The sequence below is a fragment of the Pelobates fuscus genome, chromosome 4 (assembly GCF_036172605.1).
Source record: "Pelobates fuscus isolate aPelFus1 chromosome 4, aPelFus1.pri, whole genome shotgun sequence".
In the NCBI taxonomy this organism is placed as follows: Eukaryota; Metazoa; Chordata; class Amphibia; order Anura; family Pelobatidae; genus Pelobates; species Pelobates fuscus.
Window position 1 is genome coordinate 343,789,067 of NC_086320.1, and position 20,915 is coordinate 343,809,981.

The 20,915-nt window shown below is 40.0% G+C and overlaps 1 protein-coding gene across 1 annotated transcript; it reads right to left on the reverse strand.

The window, feature by feature from the left end:
• Positions 1–9,614: 9,614 nt before the first annotated feature.
• Positions 9,615–20,156, reverse strand: STEAP2 (STEAP2 metalloreductase). The gene is made up of 5 exons (XM_063452500.1): positions 20,088–20,156; positions 18,008–18,518; positions 15,923–16,450; positions 14,549–14,713; positions 9,615–12,788 (listed from the first exon to the last, which is right to left on the reverse strand). Exons 2-5 carry the CDS (start codon positions 18,494–18,496, stop codon positions 12,504–12,506), a joined length of 1,467 nt encoding a protein of 488 aa, XP_063308570.1. The 5' UTR covers positions 18,497–18,518; positions 20,088–20,156; the 3' UTR covers positions 9,615–12,503.
• Between the last annotated feature and the right edge of the window lie 759 nt (positions 20,157–20,915).

Genomic DNA, 20,915 nt, shown 5'->3' on the forward strand with positions numbered 1-20,915 from the left:
GTTGTGTGCAGGATTCAGCAGCATGTTAGAGTATTTTGCAGTGCCAGCATTTTACTTTACATAATGAGGCTGACCATGCTTATATTCTGCAAATCCACCAGATATTCCTTGAATTATAAACGTCCCCTTGCCATATCCACTAGTTCAGCTATAACCCAGTAAAAAATGCAGTGTTTAAAGCATTTAATGAACTGGAACTGATAGCATATGGTTGATGATCATTCTGTACCAGTTACACATTGCAAACACTTTGACAATAATAACGACGCTACACAGCGGGTTTTCTACCAACACTATTTTAATGTTACCATCATCACCAGACACTACAATATTTTACACATTAGACAAGCATTGTAATGACGTAAAGCAGGAGTTATAGTGTTAAAATCACATGAAACAAAAAATGAAGATAAAAATACACAATTGGAATGTACAAGTGTATTAAATGCAGTTTACCCTCCTCTAAAATACAGTTAGTGTTATTTAAGACAGTTAGTGTTAAGCTGCTCAGTAAATTAAATCTGCAAAAAATTTATTAAAACCGACACAAAGTTAGACATACTCTGCAAAGAAGAATTGCAAGCCAAGTGTAACTAGGAACATAATGTAAACAACTAAATAAATAAGTTTTATGGATGTTTAATATATTGCTAAAGATTAATTAAATGTATTGTATTGTTAGGAATTTAAAGTGTATTTTACATTTGATGCCAAAATACCTTAAAATACACATTTCAATTGTGGCTGCTATGGCTTAACTTTTGAAGAACACAGCACAGATGATTTAAAAGCTCTTAACAGGAATTAAATGGGACAGAGAACAGGTAATGAGAGGTTTATTAAAAGTATCAAATTACAAAACGATAAGCTTCTCTGCAGCCTCAAAAATCATTGGGAAAAAAATGGCTTATGCTCTTAAGTGGGTAACATTAGCAGATGTATTTATTTCAAAAGGATTATTGATCAATAAAAAGGCCAACTGTCTGGAGGAGCTGCCAATACAATAGAGGAGTTTAACAGTGTCAAGCACTAACAATGGACAGAGTTATAAACAAGATCAAGCACGGTCTCATATTTTTGGATTAGAAAGGGGACAGGTTGAATGGATTAAAAAAGTTTATGACTTACTTGTATACTAAATATATGTTTCTGTTTTAACACTAACACTTAGTTTTTTTTAAGAAAAGGCAAACTTTCAATGTCATTTTTTTTTTTTAAACATGAGTTATTGGGAATTGCCAAGATTATATGTAAAAAACATATTCTAAATCGGCTATTTCTGCATCAAAGCTTAAATTATCTTGTTAGTCTTATAAGCAGAATTGTCAGATGTAGTATTTTGTTTCAGCTCATAGAAAAGTAGGTTAGCTATGTGTTGTGCTTTTTTTTTTTAATTCACAATAGTTCCTAATTGATTGTTACTAATATATATATATATATACATACACACACACACACACACACACATATATATATATATATACATACACACACACACACACACACACATATATATATATATACATACACACACACACACACACACACACATATATATATATACATACACACACACACACATATATATATACATACACACACACACACACACACACATATATATATATATACATACACACACACACACACACATATATATATATACATACACACACACACACACACACATATATATATATACATACACACACACACACATATATATATACATACACACACACACACACACACACACACACATATATATATATATACATACACACACACACACACACACACATATATATATATACATACACACACACACACACACACACATATATATATATACATACACACACACACACATATATATATACATACACACACACACACACACATATATATATACATACACACACACACACATATATATATACATACACACACACACACACACATATATATATACATACACACACACACACACACATATATATACATACACACACACACACACACATATATATATATACATACACACACACACACACACACACACACACATATATATATATATTAGTAAACTAAACACTGAAGCCACTCTGAAACAAGATATTCACAGAGAAATACTCAGTTTGGTAGCAAAGTAAATATATTAAAAGTAGCACTCTGCCCCAGAATTGTTCTCCACACATAATAAACAACACAACAGAATATAAGTGTAGCACATTAAAACATAAAGACACCTTAAATATTTAAAATAACAATATTGAGAAAAGAAAAAAATACTTTTGTAGTTTTGCCTTTTGTTTTAGAACGGATTCAAGATTCAGACAGCACATCATCATATAGAGAGTTTCAGCATAAAATAAAATGACTATAGTGTGATACAGTAGAAAAACAAAACACACTCAATTTCTTTAAAAGCCAAATGCTTACTTAAATAGTTGAAATACAGTGTATACGTCTGGAGATATTTGAATTCACAAATACCCTCAGTTTCCTACTTAAATAATTTAGCATACAAGGAGTACAGAAGGTTGGACAAGGAGAGAGCCGAGTTCACTGCTTTAACCCCTTAAGGACACATGACAGGTGTGACATGTCATGATTCCCTTTTATTCCAGAAGTTTGGTCCTTAAAGGGTTAAAATGCTGACCATATTGCTTTATTGTACAAACCCCCCCCAAACAAAATAATTGTAAAATACACTCTCACACTAGTTTGTAAGTCTCACATGCCTTCATGGCATCCTGAAGTTTGTAACTGCATAGAGGGAAACCAGAAATTCCACAGATCTTTAGAGAACCTTACGTGGTAAAACGTGATTTTAGTGTATATTACTACAGTGGATGTTACATTTTATTCTATTTTGGAAGCACAAAGAGGGGCTGTATGAATACCAGGCTTGGTATTAACTTATAGATTTCCAAGAACAAGGCACGTGCATCAAAATGATCTTATAAAGGGGGATTAACAGTAGCTGTTTTGAGAAATAAAATAAATGTTATTAATCCTATTATTTTCATCCATGACTACACCACTAAAACAAGCAATTTATCTAATCACGTTTCACGAACCAGCCGGATTTGACCGATTTGCTTGAAGCTTTCTATGCAAAGATTAAAAATGTTATCGTTATGTTATCAGAATATTATTTTTTTTGCCATTTGATAGTAAAGTGTCTTGTACAAATAATTTTACACAATTCCAGTAATACCACCATACTAATTACTTTTAATACAATCTGCTCTAAGGTCAAGATATTTTGTTCCTCTGACCATAATTGGGTATCACTTCTAACCTAGAATTGGAATATTTAATATATAAATACATATATTTATAATATAACTCATTTATATATAACTTTTTTTTGCAGAGTATGTTAAAGTGCGTTTATTTTTAGATTAAATTTTGTTTAAATGAGCACCATAGTGCCAGGAAAAAAAACAACTAGTTTTCCTGGCACTATAGAGTCATTAGGTCCCCCCACCCTCAGGGCTGAAGGGGTTAAAACCCCTTCAGCCACTTACCTTTCTCCAGCGCCGGGCTCCCTCTGTGCTGGGGAACTCTTCTCCCTCTTCCGACGTCAGATCCAAATGCTCATGTGCGGCAAGACCCGCGCGCGCATTCAAACAGCCCAAATAAAAGCATTACTCAATGCTTTCCTATGGACGTCCAGCGTCTTCTCGCTGTGATTTTCACAGTGAGAATCGCGGAAGCGTCTCTAGCGGCTGTCAAACTGCTATGTTTTCAGCTGCAAGGTTAAAACTAGAGGGACCTGGTACCCAGACCACTTCATTGAGCTGAAGTGGTCTGGGTGCCTATAGTGCTCCTTTAATTATATACCTGTAAAAGATGCCATAAACCAGTATGCCACTTTATTAAGTCAAGTGCGTATAGAACAATTCAAAACGACTAAGGAGGGGCAATTGTAAAGCAGAGAATGTGCCCGGGGGTGTTGCTAGGGCAGGGGTAGGCAAACTTCAGCACTCCGGTTTCTCAACTCCCCTGATGCTTGACAGCATTATAACTGTAAGAACATTGTGGGAGATGTAGTCTACAACATCTGGAGTGAATAAAGTTTCCTACGCCCATGCTAGAGGATGGCACCATTCATGAAATTTTTTAAAGACCATTTTTTCCAAAAAATGTTGTATCTATATTTTAGATCTGTGACAATTTAAAGTGAAGCTGTCATGTTATTTTTTGCTAAACACTGTATTGTATTCACAGAAGGTATGGCTGATTTTATGTTACTAAAAGCCAAATGTTATTCCTTCGTGCACAAAAGACTAACAACACAAATTGGCCCTCTGGCACCCACCTTGCTTGCCCCAGAGCCTGGCAATAGATTAATTTGGTAGTTTTCGTGCATTGAATATTATAATACACAATCTGTCAACTTTAATCATTTAAAGAGAAACAATAGGCACCCAGATCACTTCATCTCAATAGATGCTATGTCTCCCCATTTTCTCCCCAGCTGAAGACATTGCCATTCTACAGAACAGCAATGTTTTTATTGTAGGGTTTACATGCCTCTAGTGGCTGTCACTCATACAGTCACTAGAGCATTTCCTCTGAAATAGAGTAAAACTCTGCTATCTCTATCAGACAGTTTCTGAGAAACCATCTAAGGTGCACAGTGCTGCGTTTTGCCGCGCATGCGCTGTACCATAGCAAAGGTTTCTCATGAGAAAGCTGTGGATTGGCTGAGATCATTGATCTCGATTATTTTAGCCAAGCAGGCGAAGCTTCCCCCATGGAGACTGGTGCTGGGAGGGAGAAAAAGGTAAGTAAAATACTTTTTTTTTTACTCCCTGGACGTGGGGGTCAGGGGACCTAAACAACTAACAGGGCACAATAGAGTTAGCAATACACATTATTACTCTTAATGCTGCAGTGTTTCTTTAAAAATCATATTAGATTTACTTTACCAAACTTAACAAAATATATGTTTGAAAGGCGTAATAGAGAAAACTATGGACCAACACGTACAATATAAGAAGTGTTGTGCTATAATTTATGCTTACACAATTAGAATATCACATTTCAGATACTGAGTAAGTAGTAACCACGTTTATGATTACTAGTTGTTCGATACACTATCATCTCTCTCTAGCAAATAAAATTTACTTTACTGATCATGAGATAATGCAATTTTACATAATATCTGTTTAATGAACCTTACTATAAGAGAGTATCTGATTTATGAACCAGAAGGGCTCTATTCCCTCAGTTCCCTCAATATGGCATCGATTTAATATTTTAGTATGAGCTGTATATTTTTGTATGCACTTTTAAAATGATTTAATATTTTGAAAAATATATTTTTTTAATATACTCATATATATATATATTTTTTAAACGCAACATGTTTTTGATATTTTTTTTGTAAAATCACTTTTTATTGTAAGGTATGAACAGAATAAATAAGCAAACATGGCAGTCAGATGATATAGCAGTGGGACACGCAGGTCCCCATGTGGGTGACATCAATAACATATGATTTGGATAAGCAGCTCCACTATAGGGAGGCATATATTCGTTCGTAGAGAGAAAGTGGGTACCTTGCTCCATACGAAAACCTTATTAACCAGTTTGCCTATATATAATCAGTGGAGTGTTAAGAGTTAACTTAAGTGCGTATGAACAACGGGACGCAGAGGTCCCTTCAACAATTAGTAATCGTGACCATAATGGGTCTGTCGTAGCGTTATTATTTATCATTTCGTTTTTATTTTCATTACCTAGTCGTTTACCAAAATATGTTTTTCCTTCATTATTTATTGCTTTACATTTATAACTTTATGTGGCAGTGTTGCCGTCCGTGTTTATCTGAGTCTGTGTGGTGTTGTGTGTGTGGAGTGATGTGCCGTGTGGTGCGTCTCCCCTTTTGACTGGGCCCCCCTTGTGTCCATGGTTCGTATTGGCCAGTTGCCTGACTCCCCTGTGAGTCAGGGGGGGGTTGATCCTCTGTGTTTGCTTCTGTAGAACATATGTTGTGTCTGTCATTTGAGGGCTAGTGTGGGGTCATGTTCGCCCCTGAGATTGCTGTTTCCCCTCCAGCTCCCACAGTCCCGTCAACACCAGGTAGCTACGTGGTCGTTGGGGCGGTTGTTTGGCGTGAGCTATTCCAGGGGATGTCAGGTATCAAAGCTGCTGTCTAGTGAGGTCCTCGATGTTGTTTTCATGCGGTTGACCCCGTGATTCGGGGTATGGTTGTATTGTTGTGGTTTGTATGTGTGTATGTGCTGTAGTGGTTGCATGGAGGATCCCTGCGTGGGGGTGCAGTGTGTATGTTCTGGGCTGTGGTAGACCAGTGGTGGTGAATGGTGTTGTTTCCCATCTTGTTTTCCCCCCGTGTGATATGGGGTAGTTTGTATTCTGGTTTCGGGGGTCGTGGGGGTGTCTGTCCACCTGTCGTCTAATAGTAAACCCCCCTATTTCCGCCCCTAGGGTCTTAGTTCTTCCCGTTTGCCCATTGGTAGGGTCCTGTGTAAGTTCGTCTTCATAGTGTATGGGGGAGCTAGGCTTTGGACCGGTGGTGCTACGTCCGGCGAGTCCAGGTGTCCCATCTCCCGTCTCCCATCCCCCCACCTCCCCTCTGGTTATCGTATGTGTTCTAAGAGCAATAGACATACCATAGTCTCCACTGCTCTGCGTGTTTTTCCTGCCTCCCCAGAAGACTAGCTATTGTGGATTCGGCTCTGTGTATGTCTTCGACCTTGAGTTTCCATTGCCCGATTGTCGGCTGGGTCAGCGTTTTCCACAGTATCGGTATCAGTGCCTTAGCTGCGTTTAGCAGGTGTCTGAGGATTGATCTTTTGTACGCCGAGAGCGTGTCTCTCGTATGGTGTAGCAGGGCCAGTGGGTTCTCCCATTATAATTTGTATTTCTGCTTCAATTTCCTTCCAGTATGGTTGAATCTTGTCGCAGTCCCACCAGATGTGTTTGAGAGTGCCGATTTCATTTTCACATCTCCAGCAGGTGTCTGGTATTGTCGGGTTGATCCGATGTAGGAGAGACGGCGTGCGGTACCAGTGAGATAACAACTTATAATTAATTTCTTGGTAGTTAGTGCTCGATGAGCTTTTATGCTGTAGCAGCAATATTTGTTCCCATTGTCCCTCTGTGTATGTGTTATCCAGGAGGTTTTCCCACTACCTCTTGAACAGGTCCTTCCTTTCCCTTTCGCCCGTCGCCAGTCGTTGGTATACGGACGAGACAGTGCCATCTGCTTCGGGCGTCTGGAAACAGAGTTGTTCAAACCAGGTTAGGTCCCTGTGCAGCTTGGTCTTGTTTGGAAGGTTGTGGTAAAAATGCTTGAGTTGGGCATAGTGAAATTGGTGTTTGGGGGTAGTTGTCCTTCCGTCCGATATTTCCCGCAGGGTCTTCAGTCCGGTTCCAGTTAGTATCGTATGTAGTGGGATGTAGCTTCCAGTGGCCATGCTGACGGCGGTAGACTGTCTCCTATGTTCGAGTTGTGTGTGATGCAGATCAGCAGGCTGGGAGAGGGGGATATGTAGGGTGCCTTCCTCAGTCTGGTCCAAGATTTGAGCGTTTGTGTGATGGGGGAGTCTTCTCCCAGCGAGTTCGAGGCCTCGGTCCCGTCGTGCCAGATGTATTGGTGTAGTTGATTATTTGTGAGAACCTTGCACAGTGTGGTCCATCGTTTACGAGGTGTGGCGATATGGAGTTCTCTAATGCGCTGTAGAACCGTTGCTTGGTAGTATTTGTTCAGATCCGGTAGGGCAAGTCCCCCCCCATGTTTTGGGAAGGCACAGTTTTTCGTGTGCTATCCTGGCTCTATCCCCCTTCCATACGTATTTAAGGATCGGGGTCCGGAGCGTTTTGAAGAAAATTTGTGGGATTATGAGCGGGAGTGTGTGGAACACATAGAGTATCCTGGGGAGGATATTCATCTTTACAACCGCGATATGTCCCTGCCATGAGATGTGGTTGTAGTTCCATCTTTTGAGGTCCTCCAGGACAGTGGACAGGAGGGGTGTGTAGTTATGCGCATACAGATCTTTCGCGTCGGGGGTAACCTGTATCCCCAGGTATTTCATGCTCTCCATACACCAGTGAAACGGGAATTGTCGTCGTAGCCGCTCGCATTCTTCCCCTGGTACCGTCACATTCAGTATCTCGCACTTGGGTATGTTGAGTTTGAGCCCCGATAAATTGCCATACGTCTGGAATTCTGTCATAAGGTGGGGGGGTCGATTCCAGGGGTTCAGCCAGGAAGAATAGCATGTCGTCTGCGTAAGCGGTGACCTTGTGTTCCTGCGTTCTATGGCTGAAGCCTAGTATCCTGGGGTTCCTTCGTATTCTATCCAGGAGTGGTTCCAAGGTGAGCGCAAATAGAAGCGGCGAGAGTGGGCAGCCTTGCCTGGTTCTGTTCTTTATGTTGAAGCTATCTGTGAGTGCCCCATTCACTCGGACTTTAGCATTTGGTTGATGATAGAGTGTTGCGATCCATTGCAGCATCTGGTCTCCGATGCCTGTTCTCCGCAGTGTTTCCATCATAAATCGCCAATCCACTCTATCAAATGCTTTTTCAGCGTCCGTGGATAGCAGAAGTAGCTTCTTCTTAAGGTGTTTCGCTGCGTGTTGGACCACAAAGAGCCTGAGGGTGCTGTCTCTGGCCTCCCTGCCTGGGATGAACCCTGTTTGGTCCGGGTGGATCAGTCGCGGCATGTACGTCTGTGGTCGAAAAGATAGTATCTTCGAGAAGAGCTTGACATCTGTGTTGATGAGAGATATCGGGCGGTAGTTCCCCACTTGTTCTGTGTTTTTGCCCGGTTTCGGAATCACCGTGATCATCGCTGCTTCCTTGTGAATTCCTTGTGAAAGGATGCTCCTTCCCGTAGGCTATTTAGTGCGTTAACCAATTTCGGTACCAGTTCGTCGCTGGACTTCTTGTAGTATTCTACCGGGAAACCGTCTGGGCCTAGTGCTTTACCGTTCTTAGCTACTTTTAGGGCTAGTTTGACCTCCTCTTCAGTCACCGGCGCGTCAAGCGTTTCTGCTTCCAACGGGGTGAGGGCATCAGGGCTGAAGTCCTGCAGGTAGTTCACCGTGTCCTTTTGTTTTCGCGCGACATCAGGGACCCCGTTTGAGTCGTCTATGTTGTAGAGGTTTGTGTAGAAGAGCTTGAATTCCTCTGTGATTTCTTCAGGGAATTGCGACAATCTGCCTCGTCTGGTTCGCAGGGCGTGCACCTGGGCCCTGTTTTGCGGACCCCGCAGCATTTGGGCCAGCAGTTTCCCACCCTTGTTGGCATGTCTATAGAAGAATGCTTTTGAGTGTTGCAGTTGTCTTGCATACCTGTGTTCTATGATGTCCGTTAGTTGTCTCCTTTTCGCGACGAGGTCTCTATATGTCTGGTCACGTTGGGATCTTTTATGCCTCTGTTCCAAGGCCGCTATCTGCTGGGTGAGGTTTCTTAGTTGTTGTCCTGCGTCTTTTTTCTTCTGCGCTGCTATCCGTATTAGGTGTCCCCTCAAGACGCTTTTGTGCGCTTCCCAGATCGTCATGCCTGACAGTTCTTCCGTCATATTCTCCTCGAAGTATTGATGGATGTGCTCAGCCACCTGCGTTCTCGTTGGTTCGTCCAGAAGTAGGGCGTTGTTAAGTCTCCATGTCATCTTGGTCGGGCGGTATAGGGGCGATTCAAGTTCCACTTTTACCGCACTGTGGTCCGACCAGGGCGTAGGTTGGATGTCAGCCTTCCTGAGGTAGGTGAGTCCCTCCTGCTGTATGCAGATGTAATCAATTCTGGAGTACCGGTGGTGTAGTGTGGAGTAGTACGTAAAGTCTCGTTCCACCGGGTGTAGTGCCCGCCACGTGTCTATGAGCCGAAGGTCCCTGAGGGTCTTCAGGATGGTCTTAATAGTCGAGCTCGGTATACTGCTCCGTCCCATTGACGTATGTTTTTGATATTTTTATATTTTGAGAAAGAACGTTTTTAAAAGTTTATCCAAAAATATAAAAAATGATTTGAAAAGCTTATATGAAAAATATGAAATGGAGGCCTATATCTGTAGATGGTTCTGTGTTCCCACACTTCTTACAATGAAGGGTACAGCACTGCTTACAACGCAGGAACATTCACACAGAAAACTGGGCATTCTAAAAATTGTACAAAATAAATGGTCTGCCTTAACTAATGCAGACATGGGCTCTATCCTGCGTAACAGAATCAATGCTGATGGTTTGATCGACAAATATTCATATATTTATGAATGTAAGAATTATGGGAGATGTAGTCCACAAAATCACACACAGTGTAGTATCTGTAGGGTGCCAGAATTACAAGGACGGGCCAAGCCTGAATTTTAAAGACTCTGCTCGGCAATAGTGTAGAGCAGGCATAGGCAACCTTCGGCACGGCAGATGTTTTTGCCTACACCTCCCATGATGCTTTGCCAGCATTATGTGTGTAAGAGCATTATGGGGGATGTAGTCCACAACATCTGGAGTGCCAAAGGTGTCCCTGGTATAGAGGCTTAAAGGTTGTTGTCAGAAGGGTATTTTATGTTTTTAGAAAACACTAGTATAACCCTTCAGGAAGGATAACAACAAATTTGAATGTGGAAATGGATGGTTACAGTTGGATTATGTGAGCTATGTAATGGATGGTAAGGGGAGGCAAACTTTATCATTATAGGAAATATCTTTTTATTAAATCTTTTTCAATTAGCCATTATAATCTTTGTATTTCTCTTTCCGTCCCAACTCAAGGTGTAATTCCCAGCTCTCTGTCTGAGAGGGATTGTGGGCTGAGCTACAAGCTCCACTTTAAAAACATATTCTGTCACAAATGAAATGAAAGATTGTACAGGCACTATAACTACTTCAATAAACTGAAGTGGTTATGGTGTTGATTTCTATTTGGCAAAATTATATTACAGAAAAACAAAACAAAAGTATTTGAAGTGGCTAGAGATAAGCTGAACTATTTCTTTTGATATCCCTGTCCTTTTTTATTTTGTTTGCAGTTGATAACATGTTTTTGCTCACAATTTTCTGTTTTTTCTTAAACGCACGTCATTTATCTTTCTTTTAAAGAGGTTTACAGTGAGAATTTGTAATGAATTTCAAATTTAAGGTAAAAATTGCCAAACTGGAAAAAATCTCGCTGCTCTGGCCTTAAATAGGAAATTCACTTTGAATACTCACTTTAGTGAATAATCCTTTTCAATAACCTTCATTCTCCAGAAGGCTTCTGTGAAGGAATTTTGGCACATATATATTCTAAAAACACTGCAATTAGGAACATCATAAGAAATGCTGATATGCCACATGTGCAATTAACATTATTTTCACGAATACTATCTTAAAAACATTTGGTGATATATATATATGAAACTCTAGATAAAAAAATACAAATCCAATATCACTACAAAAGGTGATGTATCAATGGGTTTCTGGAAATACAAAACATGACTGAAAACCTTGTAACATCAGAAGTCGTCTAATACTGAACACTTACGGCTATGATTTTTCCCCATAGAATTACTAGCCAAATAACTTTGGAAGAGGACGAATAAGAGTGTGGAATGGTCATTAAATATTGCAACAAAATAACACAAATTAGACATTGATGTTGAAAATATTTCACACCTACCAGAGCTGTACCATGGGGGTGATCAGATATGAGCTGCTATTGCACTGAGTTTTAAAACATAGTTTCAATAAATTGTTTATGTTCTATGGATGCAAAGACAGTTCATTCTGACCACCCCAGCCGGTCATATACAAGTGTTATGCTTGAAAAATGTTAATTTAATCTGGAACAATAAAGTTTTAAACATTAAATTACTGTTTTCCTCCTAGGAAATAGGAATATTCTTAATATGGGCATCTTCTGTAATTTTGAGAAAAAGCCTCTTTCTAAACTGAAGCCACCAAGGAGTTTGTATTCTGTAAACAGAGTACCAATTAGTTTTCCTCTTGATGAACGTCTTTATTTTGGGTCAACCTCATGGAATCTACAAGTGTGTTAATACAGGGATTCTAAAATTGAATGAGATTTTTATTTGCACTTTATTTATGAATTTATCTATCTAAATTGGCACTATTCCTGTATGTAGGATACAACTTTAATTTGTCAAAGAGAGCCCATGTTAAAAGATGCTCTTGTGTGCTTATGGTAGGAGCTCTCCAGATGGTGTTCCGTAGTAATGAAAAGATTCACAATGTTCTAATAATGTTTAGCTGTAGTGCAATTGTCTGTTACACAGATAGATATTATTACATTTGAATACAGTATCTTGCTGTAACGCTGGTTAATACTACATAAATTAGCAAGATTAATTTATGTGAACGCAATTTAGAATATATATGAAGAGTACTTGTTCAAACTGTTGCTCTATTGCTATTTATACCTTCTTTTTCTGTATAGCTCCTGCACAGTTCATGTTAACGCAAAAGAAAATAATAAATGTTGGATTGAAAAATGGAGAATTCGAGAACAGTTCATTGGCACATTACATTACTGTAACCCTTTCTGGAGATACGTGAGCCGCCGAGCCACTGGACTTGTCCTTAAAATAGCTTTTCTCCCAGCCTCTTTTAATTCTTCGAAGCTTTTTGCTCACGCATGGGCAGAGCAAAACTATTTTACCCAGAATTACAATAGATGGGAGGACCAACGCCAGGACAAAGTTTGGAGGGGTGTAAAAACGGTAGTACTCTTCTTCGAATGCCCGTTTCCAGCCATATAGTAAAACATGGAATGTGCTTATCAGCAGAGCAACGTATCCAAGGGTGGACTTTAAGAGGAAAAAAAACAAAAACAGACTGTGATACAACATTGTCAGCAAATTATAAAATACACCACAGCAACAATATCTGATATATTTAATGTATCTCTGTTATCCTGGTAGCGTTTCATGGCCTTATTTCAGGTCCTTTTTATCCCCCTCCTCTGTGATGCACTATAACAAAATTTCTCCTCGTATTTCTTTTTTTGTTACAAAAGAAAAAATCCCCTTTATTTGTGAAATTTACATTATTTTAACAAATTGGGAATGTTGATTTTTTTTTTTTTTACAATAGAAAAACCTCACTAAATAAACACTGCTGTCCCTTTTAGCTTACTATGAAAATTTTGACCAGCAAAATGGTATGAAAGTTTAGACTTTCCTTTCACAATACCAAGTGTAGCAGTTTTTGTGATCAGGAAGATTTACTCAATCCAGATCTACAGTTCATATCTACATGCCAGTTATACCTTTCATTTAAAGGGACATGCATCACTTGACAATTTTCTTTTTTAAACCAGCAAACACTTTTACACAAATCTACAAACTAAAATAAAGTAATAAAAGTTGGAAATGTACGTAATAAATGTTTATAAACTTACTATAAACTTTGTCATTTTGCTCTCTCTGGCACGCCTCTGAGCTTTGGAAGTTTTTTCAGCCTCCCCCCTATGCACAAACATGCATACACACACACACACACACACACACACACTTGAAAAGTTTATCCAAAAATATTAATTAGAGGCCAAAGTAGTTTGCCTATCATTCTTCACAACAATTAATGGTTGGAAGCCACCCCTGTAATCACTACATTACTATTATTATGTCTGAATCAGGCCTACCCACATATTATATGAAACATATTAAACAAATTACAGCTAAATATAGCCTTCAGTCCTCCATAGAAGTTATAAATTATACTGTACATGAAAAAGGTAAGTGCACAAACCAAACTGGTAATTTTTCTTCCCAAGGCTGTTTCTAAATGTAAAGGTAAAATTTCCATCATTGATTGATGAGGCTTTAAATTTCCTTTTATCAGTCGCATTGCGGTGAAAAATACAAAATTTGTACAGCAGATGTTTTTAAACTACGTTTCCCATAATGCTCAGCCAGCCTGAATAATCATTACAGGTAAACATCAAGGATGCCACGTTTGCCATCACTGCCTAAATCATGCCCATCCTTCCTCTCCCCATGTCTATACAGTCACAGTATATCTATTAATACAGGTGCCTAGAAAGGCGGCATTTTTATAGGGAATCAAAGTTCCCCGAAAACAAAACTTCTTGTTTTTTTTTTACACTAATGAAGATAAATGATAGTATTCGGACATAATATTATTTATTGCCTATGGCAGTATGTATTTTGTACAGGAATGTACGTAGGCTATGGGGCTGTTATTCAATTAAATGTGTTTTGGTGATTTGAGGCTCTGCTTGCCACGTTTAGGCTAAAACGTGAATCTAAGTATATTTACAACACTGCTGGTTTGGAGCCTGTCAATTAGACTCTTGTCTCAAAGTGATGCATGCCCCTTTAAAAAAAAGTTATCCAATTGTTTGCTAAAAGCCGTGGAGCAGGGAATCTAATATATTGCTTGAGATAAAGAAAGAGGAGATGGTAGCAATATAGGATGGGAAGAAAGAAGGCAATGTTTAGCACCCCTGGTAGAGGCTGATAAAGAAAAAAACGTATTCAAAATTTATTTAATTCTGTCTGTATGGGTAAACTATTGTGTTATATCCACCTCGTCATTACCATACCTGAATAAAGCTGAATTCTCTCCAGTTTAAAGCGTTGTTGACAGATGGGATGGACGTCACTGCCAGTAAGGAAAGTAATCCAAGGCTCATTATGCCAAAGGAAATGTACATTTCAATTCGCCACACTTCTTCCTCATTCCAAGAGTTATCAATGTTAGCACGAACCTATTCAATACAATAATAATTACAGCATTTAGGATTTGACTGCAGCTTCGTTTCATTTTAATCTGACAGAGTTGATTTTTAAAACCAACAATAATGTTTAAAATTCTAAAAAAAAAAAAATTCTATAACTAGAACAACCGTGGGAGCTCTGCGGGGGATTTACTTAGAGTCTGAGGGTATGCGATTATTATAATTTTTAAGTGCATGTCAAATCATAGCATATGCCAAGATCCATTGAGTGCTAGAGCACTACATGTAATTAAAGGAATACTGTAGGGTCAGAAACACAAACAGTGTTAAAACCACCATATAGGTGGCCTGTCCCCCTGTTAAAAGGTAATAAAACATAAATTTTTTCAGCGCCATGCTGGTCCATCGGTGCTGGCCCCGCCCCATATCCTCTTCCTTGCTGACATCATCAGAATCTATGATTTCTTCCAATCTAATGCTTTCTTATAGGAAAAGCATTAGATTTGCTGAAATCGGCAAGGAGGCAGGACATGGGCATGGCCAAACGCCAGTTTGGCCAATCGGCACCTCCTCATAGAAATGCATTGAATCAATGTATCTCTATGATGAAAGTTTAGCGTCTCCACGCTGAAATCCATCTGAGGAATGGCCAGTGGAGGTATCCCTAGTGGGCAATGAAAACACTGTCTTTTCTCTGAAAACACAGTGTTTACTGCAAAAAACCTGAAGGGAATGATTCTACTCATTAGGCTGTAGTTGTTCTGATGACTATAGTGTCCCTTTAAGTAGCAAATGTTAATAGAGATAGCAGAGAGGAACCGTTAAGTCCATCTAACCAGTTTTTGAAACCCCAGACATCCCAAATATCCTTAAGTGTATATTTAGTTTCTGTCATGCTTTTCATTTCATTTACTGGAAGGCTGTTCCAGGTATCTACTACCCTACATCTGTGACAACAGAAGTGTCCTCCACACTTAAAAAACAGATATTATACCTCCTACTGCGGGAAATGTTAATCAATTGTAGGCAGGGGAGGCTTAAAACATTCACATTATTAATCATTAGGCATATTATCTACTTGTTTACCATTACAAATGCTAGCCTACTCTATATAGAACTCTACTGACTAACTTTTAGTTGGCTGCTAAACGGAATTATCTCAACCTTTGCTCTATTTGATGACCGTAGAACTTTTCATTTAGTGTAAAAGTATAAACTAGATTGTTTTTGTTTACTTACCTGTTGATACGCCATATTGAGAAACAAGTAACGCTCTGAACGTCTCATTGGCAAACACATGCTGTATACCACATGGACTGCAGCAAAGAAGAAGCTTAGCAAACCTAACTGCTTCCTACATTGTAACCAACTCTCCAGCCACGGTGGGAATCGCCTGTACTTGGTTCCATAATATAACTGGTAAGCAGCGGCTAGTTGACCAGCTAGGTATACCAGAGAGAGAAGTGTGATGGCCACTACTGGTAAAGTCTTGTTCACAATTTCAATGGGGATCTTGTAGAAGTCACTCTGTTGATTCCTTACGTACGGGTGAATAACATCTCTTATAAAGGAATAGACGAAGAAGAACGTAGCAAGGCTAATCGCAAGCACCACTGGGCCTTTCCATGGCGTAAAAAGACGCAGAGGTATGTTTTCTATTTCTCGTGATGAAGACAGTGCACCCAAGTCGACTGGAATGAAGCTCATCTGACGAGCGAGTTCAATAACTTGATGACGAGCTTGAACATTATTGCTGCAAATATAGACCTGAAAATACCACAATTATTTTTAACATTCTATATACAGGAACAAAAAAAATGTAAAAAAAATCATGCAACTCCTCAAAAAGGACATTTCTACAAGAAGGTCACAAAAATATAAATAAAAAAGCAAGACGTCCAATTACAGTATAGTAACATCTAAATACATCTTTGCATGAATGGATGCTGACAAAGTTCTTCAAAAGCAGACACTTTCCTTTCTACACAGTAAATTGCACTAGTAAGCCAATTTCACCCTCACATAACTAAAGATTTAAAGGGACACTGTAGGCACCCAGACCACTTCAGCTAATTGAAGCAGTCTGGGTGCAATGTCCCTTTTGCACTTAGTGCTGCAATGTAAAACATTGCAGTTCCAGAGAAACCGCAATGTTTACATTGCAGCTCTAAGTCTGCCCACAGTGGCTGTCTACCAGACAGCCACTAGAGGGCTTCCTGAATCGAAATGGACCTTTGGTCCGGTATCTGACGCTGGACATCCTCACGCTCTACTAACATGCTGCCAATAAAAATTTCAATTCCTTATTGAGCTAGACATGTTTTTAATCTGGGCTGAGACTGAGAGTTGAGTGCCCATTATTTTTCTTTTCAGGTGCAGGCAGCTGGTGTAACTTCTAAAGTGATTGTGTTGTGTGTAAGAGACACTGTTTGTGGGCTTTGTGCGTTGTGTTTGTGGTGAGGTTGTGTTTCGTATGTGGGAGGTGACTGTATGACAATGACTATCTTCATGTGGGTACTGTAATTGGGTTATCAGGGGTGACTGTGGCAAAGTGAGGGGGTAAGTTGGGAACTAAAGCTGAACCTTGCTTTAAGCAATGCCCACTGTCAAGTTTTGTCAACTTAAACGACCACTATAGGCACCCAGACCACTTCAGCTCAATGAAGTGGTCTGGGTTCCAGGTCCCTCTAATTTTAACCCTGCAGCTGAAAACATAGCAGTTTCTGAGGGTTAATCCAGCCTCTAGTGGCTGTCTCACTGACAGACAATAGAGGCCGCTTCTGCGATTCTCACTGTGAAAATCACTGTGTAAATCAAAGACGCTGGACGTCCATAGGAAAGCATAGAGTAATGCTTTCCTATGGGTGGTTTGAATGCACGCGGCTCTCAAATAACATGCATGTGCATTCGGAGCTGACGTCGGCAGGGGGAGGACCCCTTCAGCCCAGCGGAAGGGGAGCCCTGAGGGTGGAGGGGGGACGGGGACCTGATGACCCAATAGTGCCAGGAAAACGAGTTTGTTTTCCTGGCATTTTAGTGGTCCTTTAACTGCTATACATAAAGGAAAGTAGTCCCTACTATTCTTTATGAATTTTATTAAAACTCAGGTTAAAAAAAAAAAAAAAAGGGATCATGCACAGCGAGCTATATAAAAACAGATTAGATGACTTTTGTTTTGGTAACAGAGCTACTTTAGCCTCATCAATACATTTATTGTTATTAATCGTAAGAACAGGCATTTTGTTGCAAAAGTATGGTAACTTATTTGCTTTGATAAAAAAAAAAAAAAAAAAGATTGTACAAATTATTGAAACTAAAACTTACATGATTACTTGCATCTTTTGGGCCCAGTTGCAGTGCCCATGCTGAAACCACATTAAATCCTTTCACAACGTAACAGTCTGGAAACAACGAAGCCAAATATTCTGCATTTGATTCCGGGTACTGATCCATTCTCATGTTATTGCTGACGTCCACTAGTATTTTTCCAGTGAGTAAATGTTTCAAGTCCCATAAGGAAGAATAGTGTTCTCTGTGTATTGCTACGAATATGATGCTCGCTTTCATTATTGCGTCCTCGTGGTGGGTAACGTCCACGACATGTGGGAAAAAGTCAGCTGCACATTTTGGTTCACGGCTCCCAATGACCACGTGGTAACCGCATCTTATCAGCCTAATCGTCAATGATTTGGCAAAGTCTCCACTTCCTAATATTCCAATAGTTGTTTTGGTCTCTTTCAGGCAGGTTGTTCCATTTGGCAGGAATGAATCATTCACACTCTTTGGACTTCCCATCATAGTGATAGACTCCATTTTTTCATAAAGATGTTTCAGTCTAAATGAAATGTAAAAAGATTATTTTTTTGTATGAACTCCTCAGTAGAGGAGAATTTGTCAATACAGGGATGTATTTACCACAAGGCAAACAAGGCATTTGCCTAGGGCGGCACTTTCTGGGTACACCACAGGGGGCGCCAAAAATGCCCCCCCCCCTCCCCCTTCCACAAGCTCCCAGAAAAATGCCTTGTTTGCCTCGTGTTCTGGGGCTGTCCACCTTACTGTGAGTGAGTGAGTGAGTGAGTGTAGCTGTCAGTATGTGTCTGTGAGTGAGAATGGGTGTGCCTGTGAGTGTGTGTCAGTGTGTGTATGTCATTTTTTGGGTATCTGAGAGTGTGTGCCTGTCAGTGAGTGAGTGTGTCAGTGTGTGTCTGTCAGTGAAAGTGTGTGTGGATTAAACAGTGTGTGCCAATGACTGTATGTGTGTGCCAATGACTGTGTATCTGTCAATGAGTGTATATCAGTGCATGTATCAATGAGGGCATGTGTCTGTCAGTCACAAAAATGGCCTTGACACGAATTGCGGGGGCAAATTTTGATTTTGGGGGTGCCCGAATTTAGTCGTGCCTAGGGCAGCACAAATACAAAATACACCACTGTGTCAATAGCATATCACTTTATTGGGGACCCAAATACCACTTACTATTAGATAATGGAATATGAGCCCTGGCATGCTTTACCTGTGGCCAGATACCACGGGTGGCCCCCACAGGAGAGGGGAGAGGGCAGTGGGTCTGACCAGCACAACTTTACACAGAGGTTCTCATGCTAGAGTTGTGTTGGACAATGGCATGGCAAGGCAACTGTAAATTCATTGTTATTCTGGCTTTTCCCTGTGTTGGCATTTTCCAAGACAAACACAAGTCAAAGAAGTCTCCATGTTGCTTAATGTGCATCTTTTGATTATTCTGGGATTTCAGCACAAATTTCGACACAAATATACCAGTACATTTTTCTAGAGTGATTACGAAATACTGCTAAGTGGATCCAGATTTAGAGCTTTCACCCTGAATGACTACACATATATACATAGTCCAACATGTATAATGAAAAAATAAAGATTGTGCTGGACACATATTGCACAGGGAGTATTTTGGGTGCATGCTCACTCAGAATAATAGGAATGCTACAAGTTTAGTACATTTGGAGAAGAAATGATCTGTGCTGTAAATATATCCCTTTGGTGATGGTACCACATACCTATATGTTCTCAATGATAACAGATATTTTGTTTTTTGAGGCTGTTTTTTTTTTTTTTTTAATGAAATCAGCAGTAATGGACCTTTAACTGTCTCAATGCAATGGACCTTTAACTGGCTCAGTAGTGAGGACCACCTGTGCTCACATTGGAGATATACATGTCAAGGGGAGATAAAAGGCAGACCACCCCCATTACATGTAACCAGCCACATTGATATTCCTCCCTTTACCATTGGGTACAGATACCATCAAGCTGCCTTAACACTGACATCTTTCATTGCAGCCGCCGTAACAGTGAATGGTGACCTAATCCTTGCTAAGCGTGCGCCCAATCCAACCCAAAGCGATAGAATCCGGTAATACTCACCCTGCGCATCTATTTCATGTTTAACACCTGCAACTCTTCTCCTTCTAAAGATGCATCACTGGCTAAGGGCGCAAGCGCGTCGAGACCCGGAGTTGGCACTGCCGCGCATGCGCAGTACGGAATTCCAGTATGCCAAGCGCGATTGCGCATTCAAGTTACCTGGGAGTCGGCGCGCTCCCGATCCAACGTGTATCTGTGCAGCCAGCCAGGAGACGTTCTCGACAAAGCAGAGTTTGTTTTAAGAATTGGCCAGCCACCGTCACATTGCAGACACCCCACTGGCTGCATACTGTGGCTGTCATATATGATGGACAGTCGCAGGACCATCATATAGTGATGCAATCACCATGGAAACCAGTCGACGTTCCACTTGTGGAATTTTGCTGCACCACTTAAGGGAGATTTATCAAAGTGCTTTGCTGTGTTCTTAGAAGTGGTACACGGAGAGTTTTAAATCGGCATGGGGACATATGGAATCCCCAGGTACCTTTCATTGGCTGATGCACCATTACTAAAAACCTTTACCTCTTTTGAGAACAGGACACTGTGATAGATCCCCCTTAGTCTTTGTGGATAAAACTTTGAAGGATTTTATTTTAGTATAAAGACATATGCACTGTTTAATCTTATCCAGAAAATTAACACAACAACACATATAATATTAAACTAGCCATTTAGTAAACATTGTAGTGACTCTCCTCTCTTAAAAGTCTGCCATGTACCATATATATATACATTATAGAATGTAAGCTCAATTGGGCAGGGTCCTCTTCAACCTATTGTTCCCGTAAGTTCTTTGTAATTGTCCTATTTATAGTTAAATCCCCC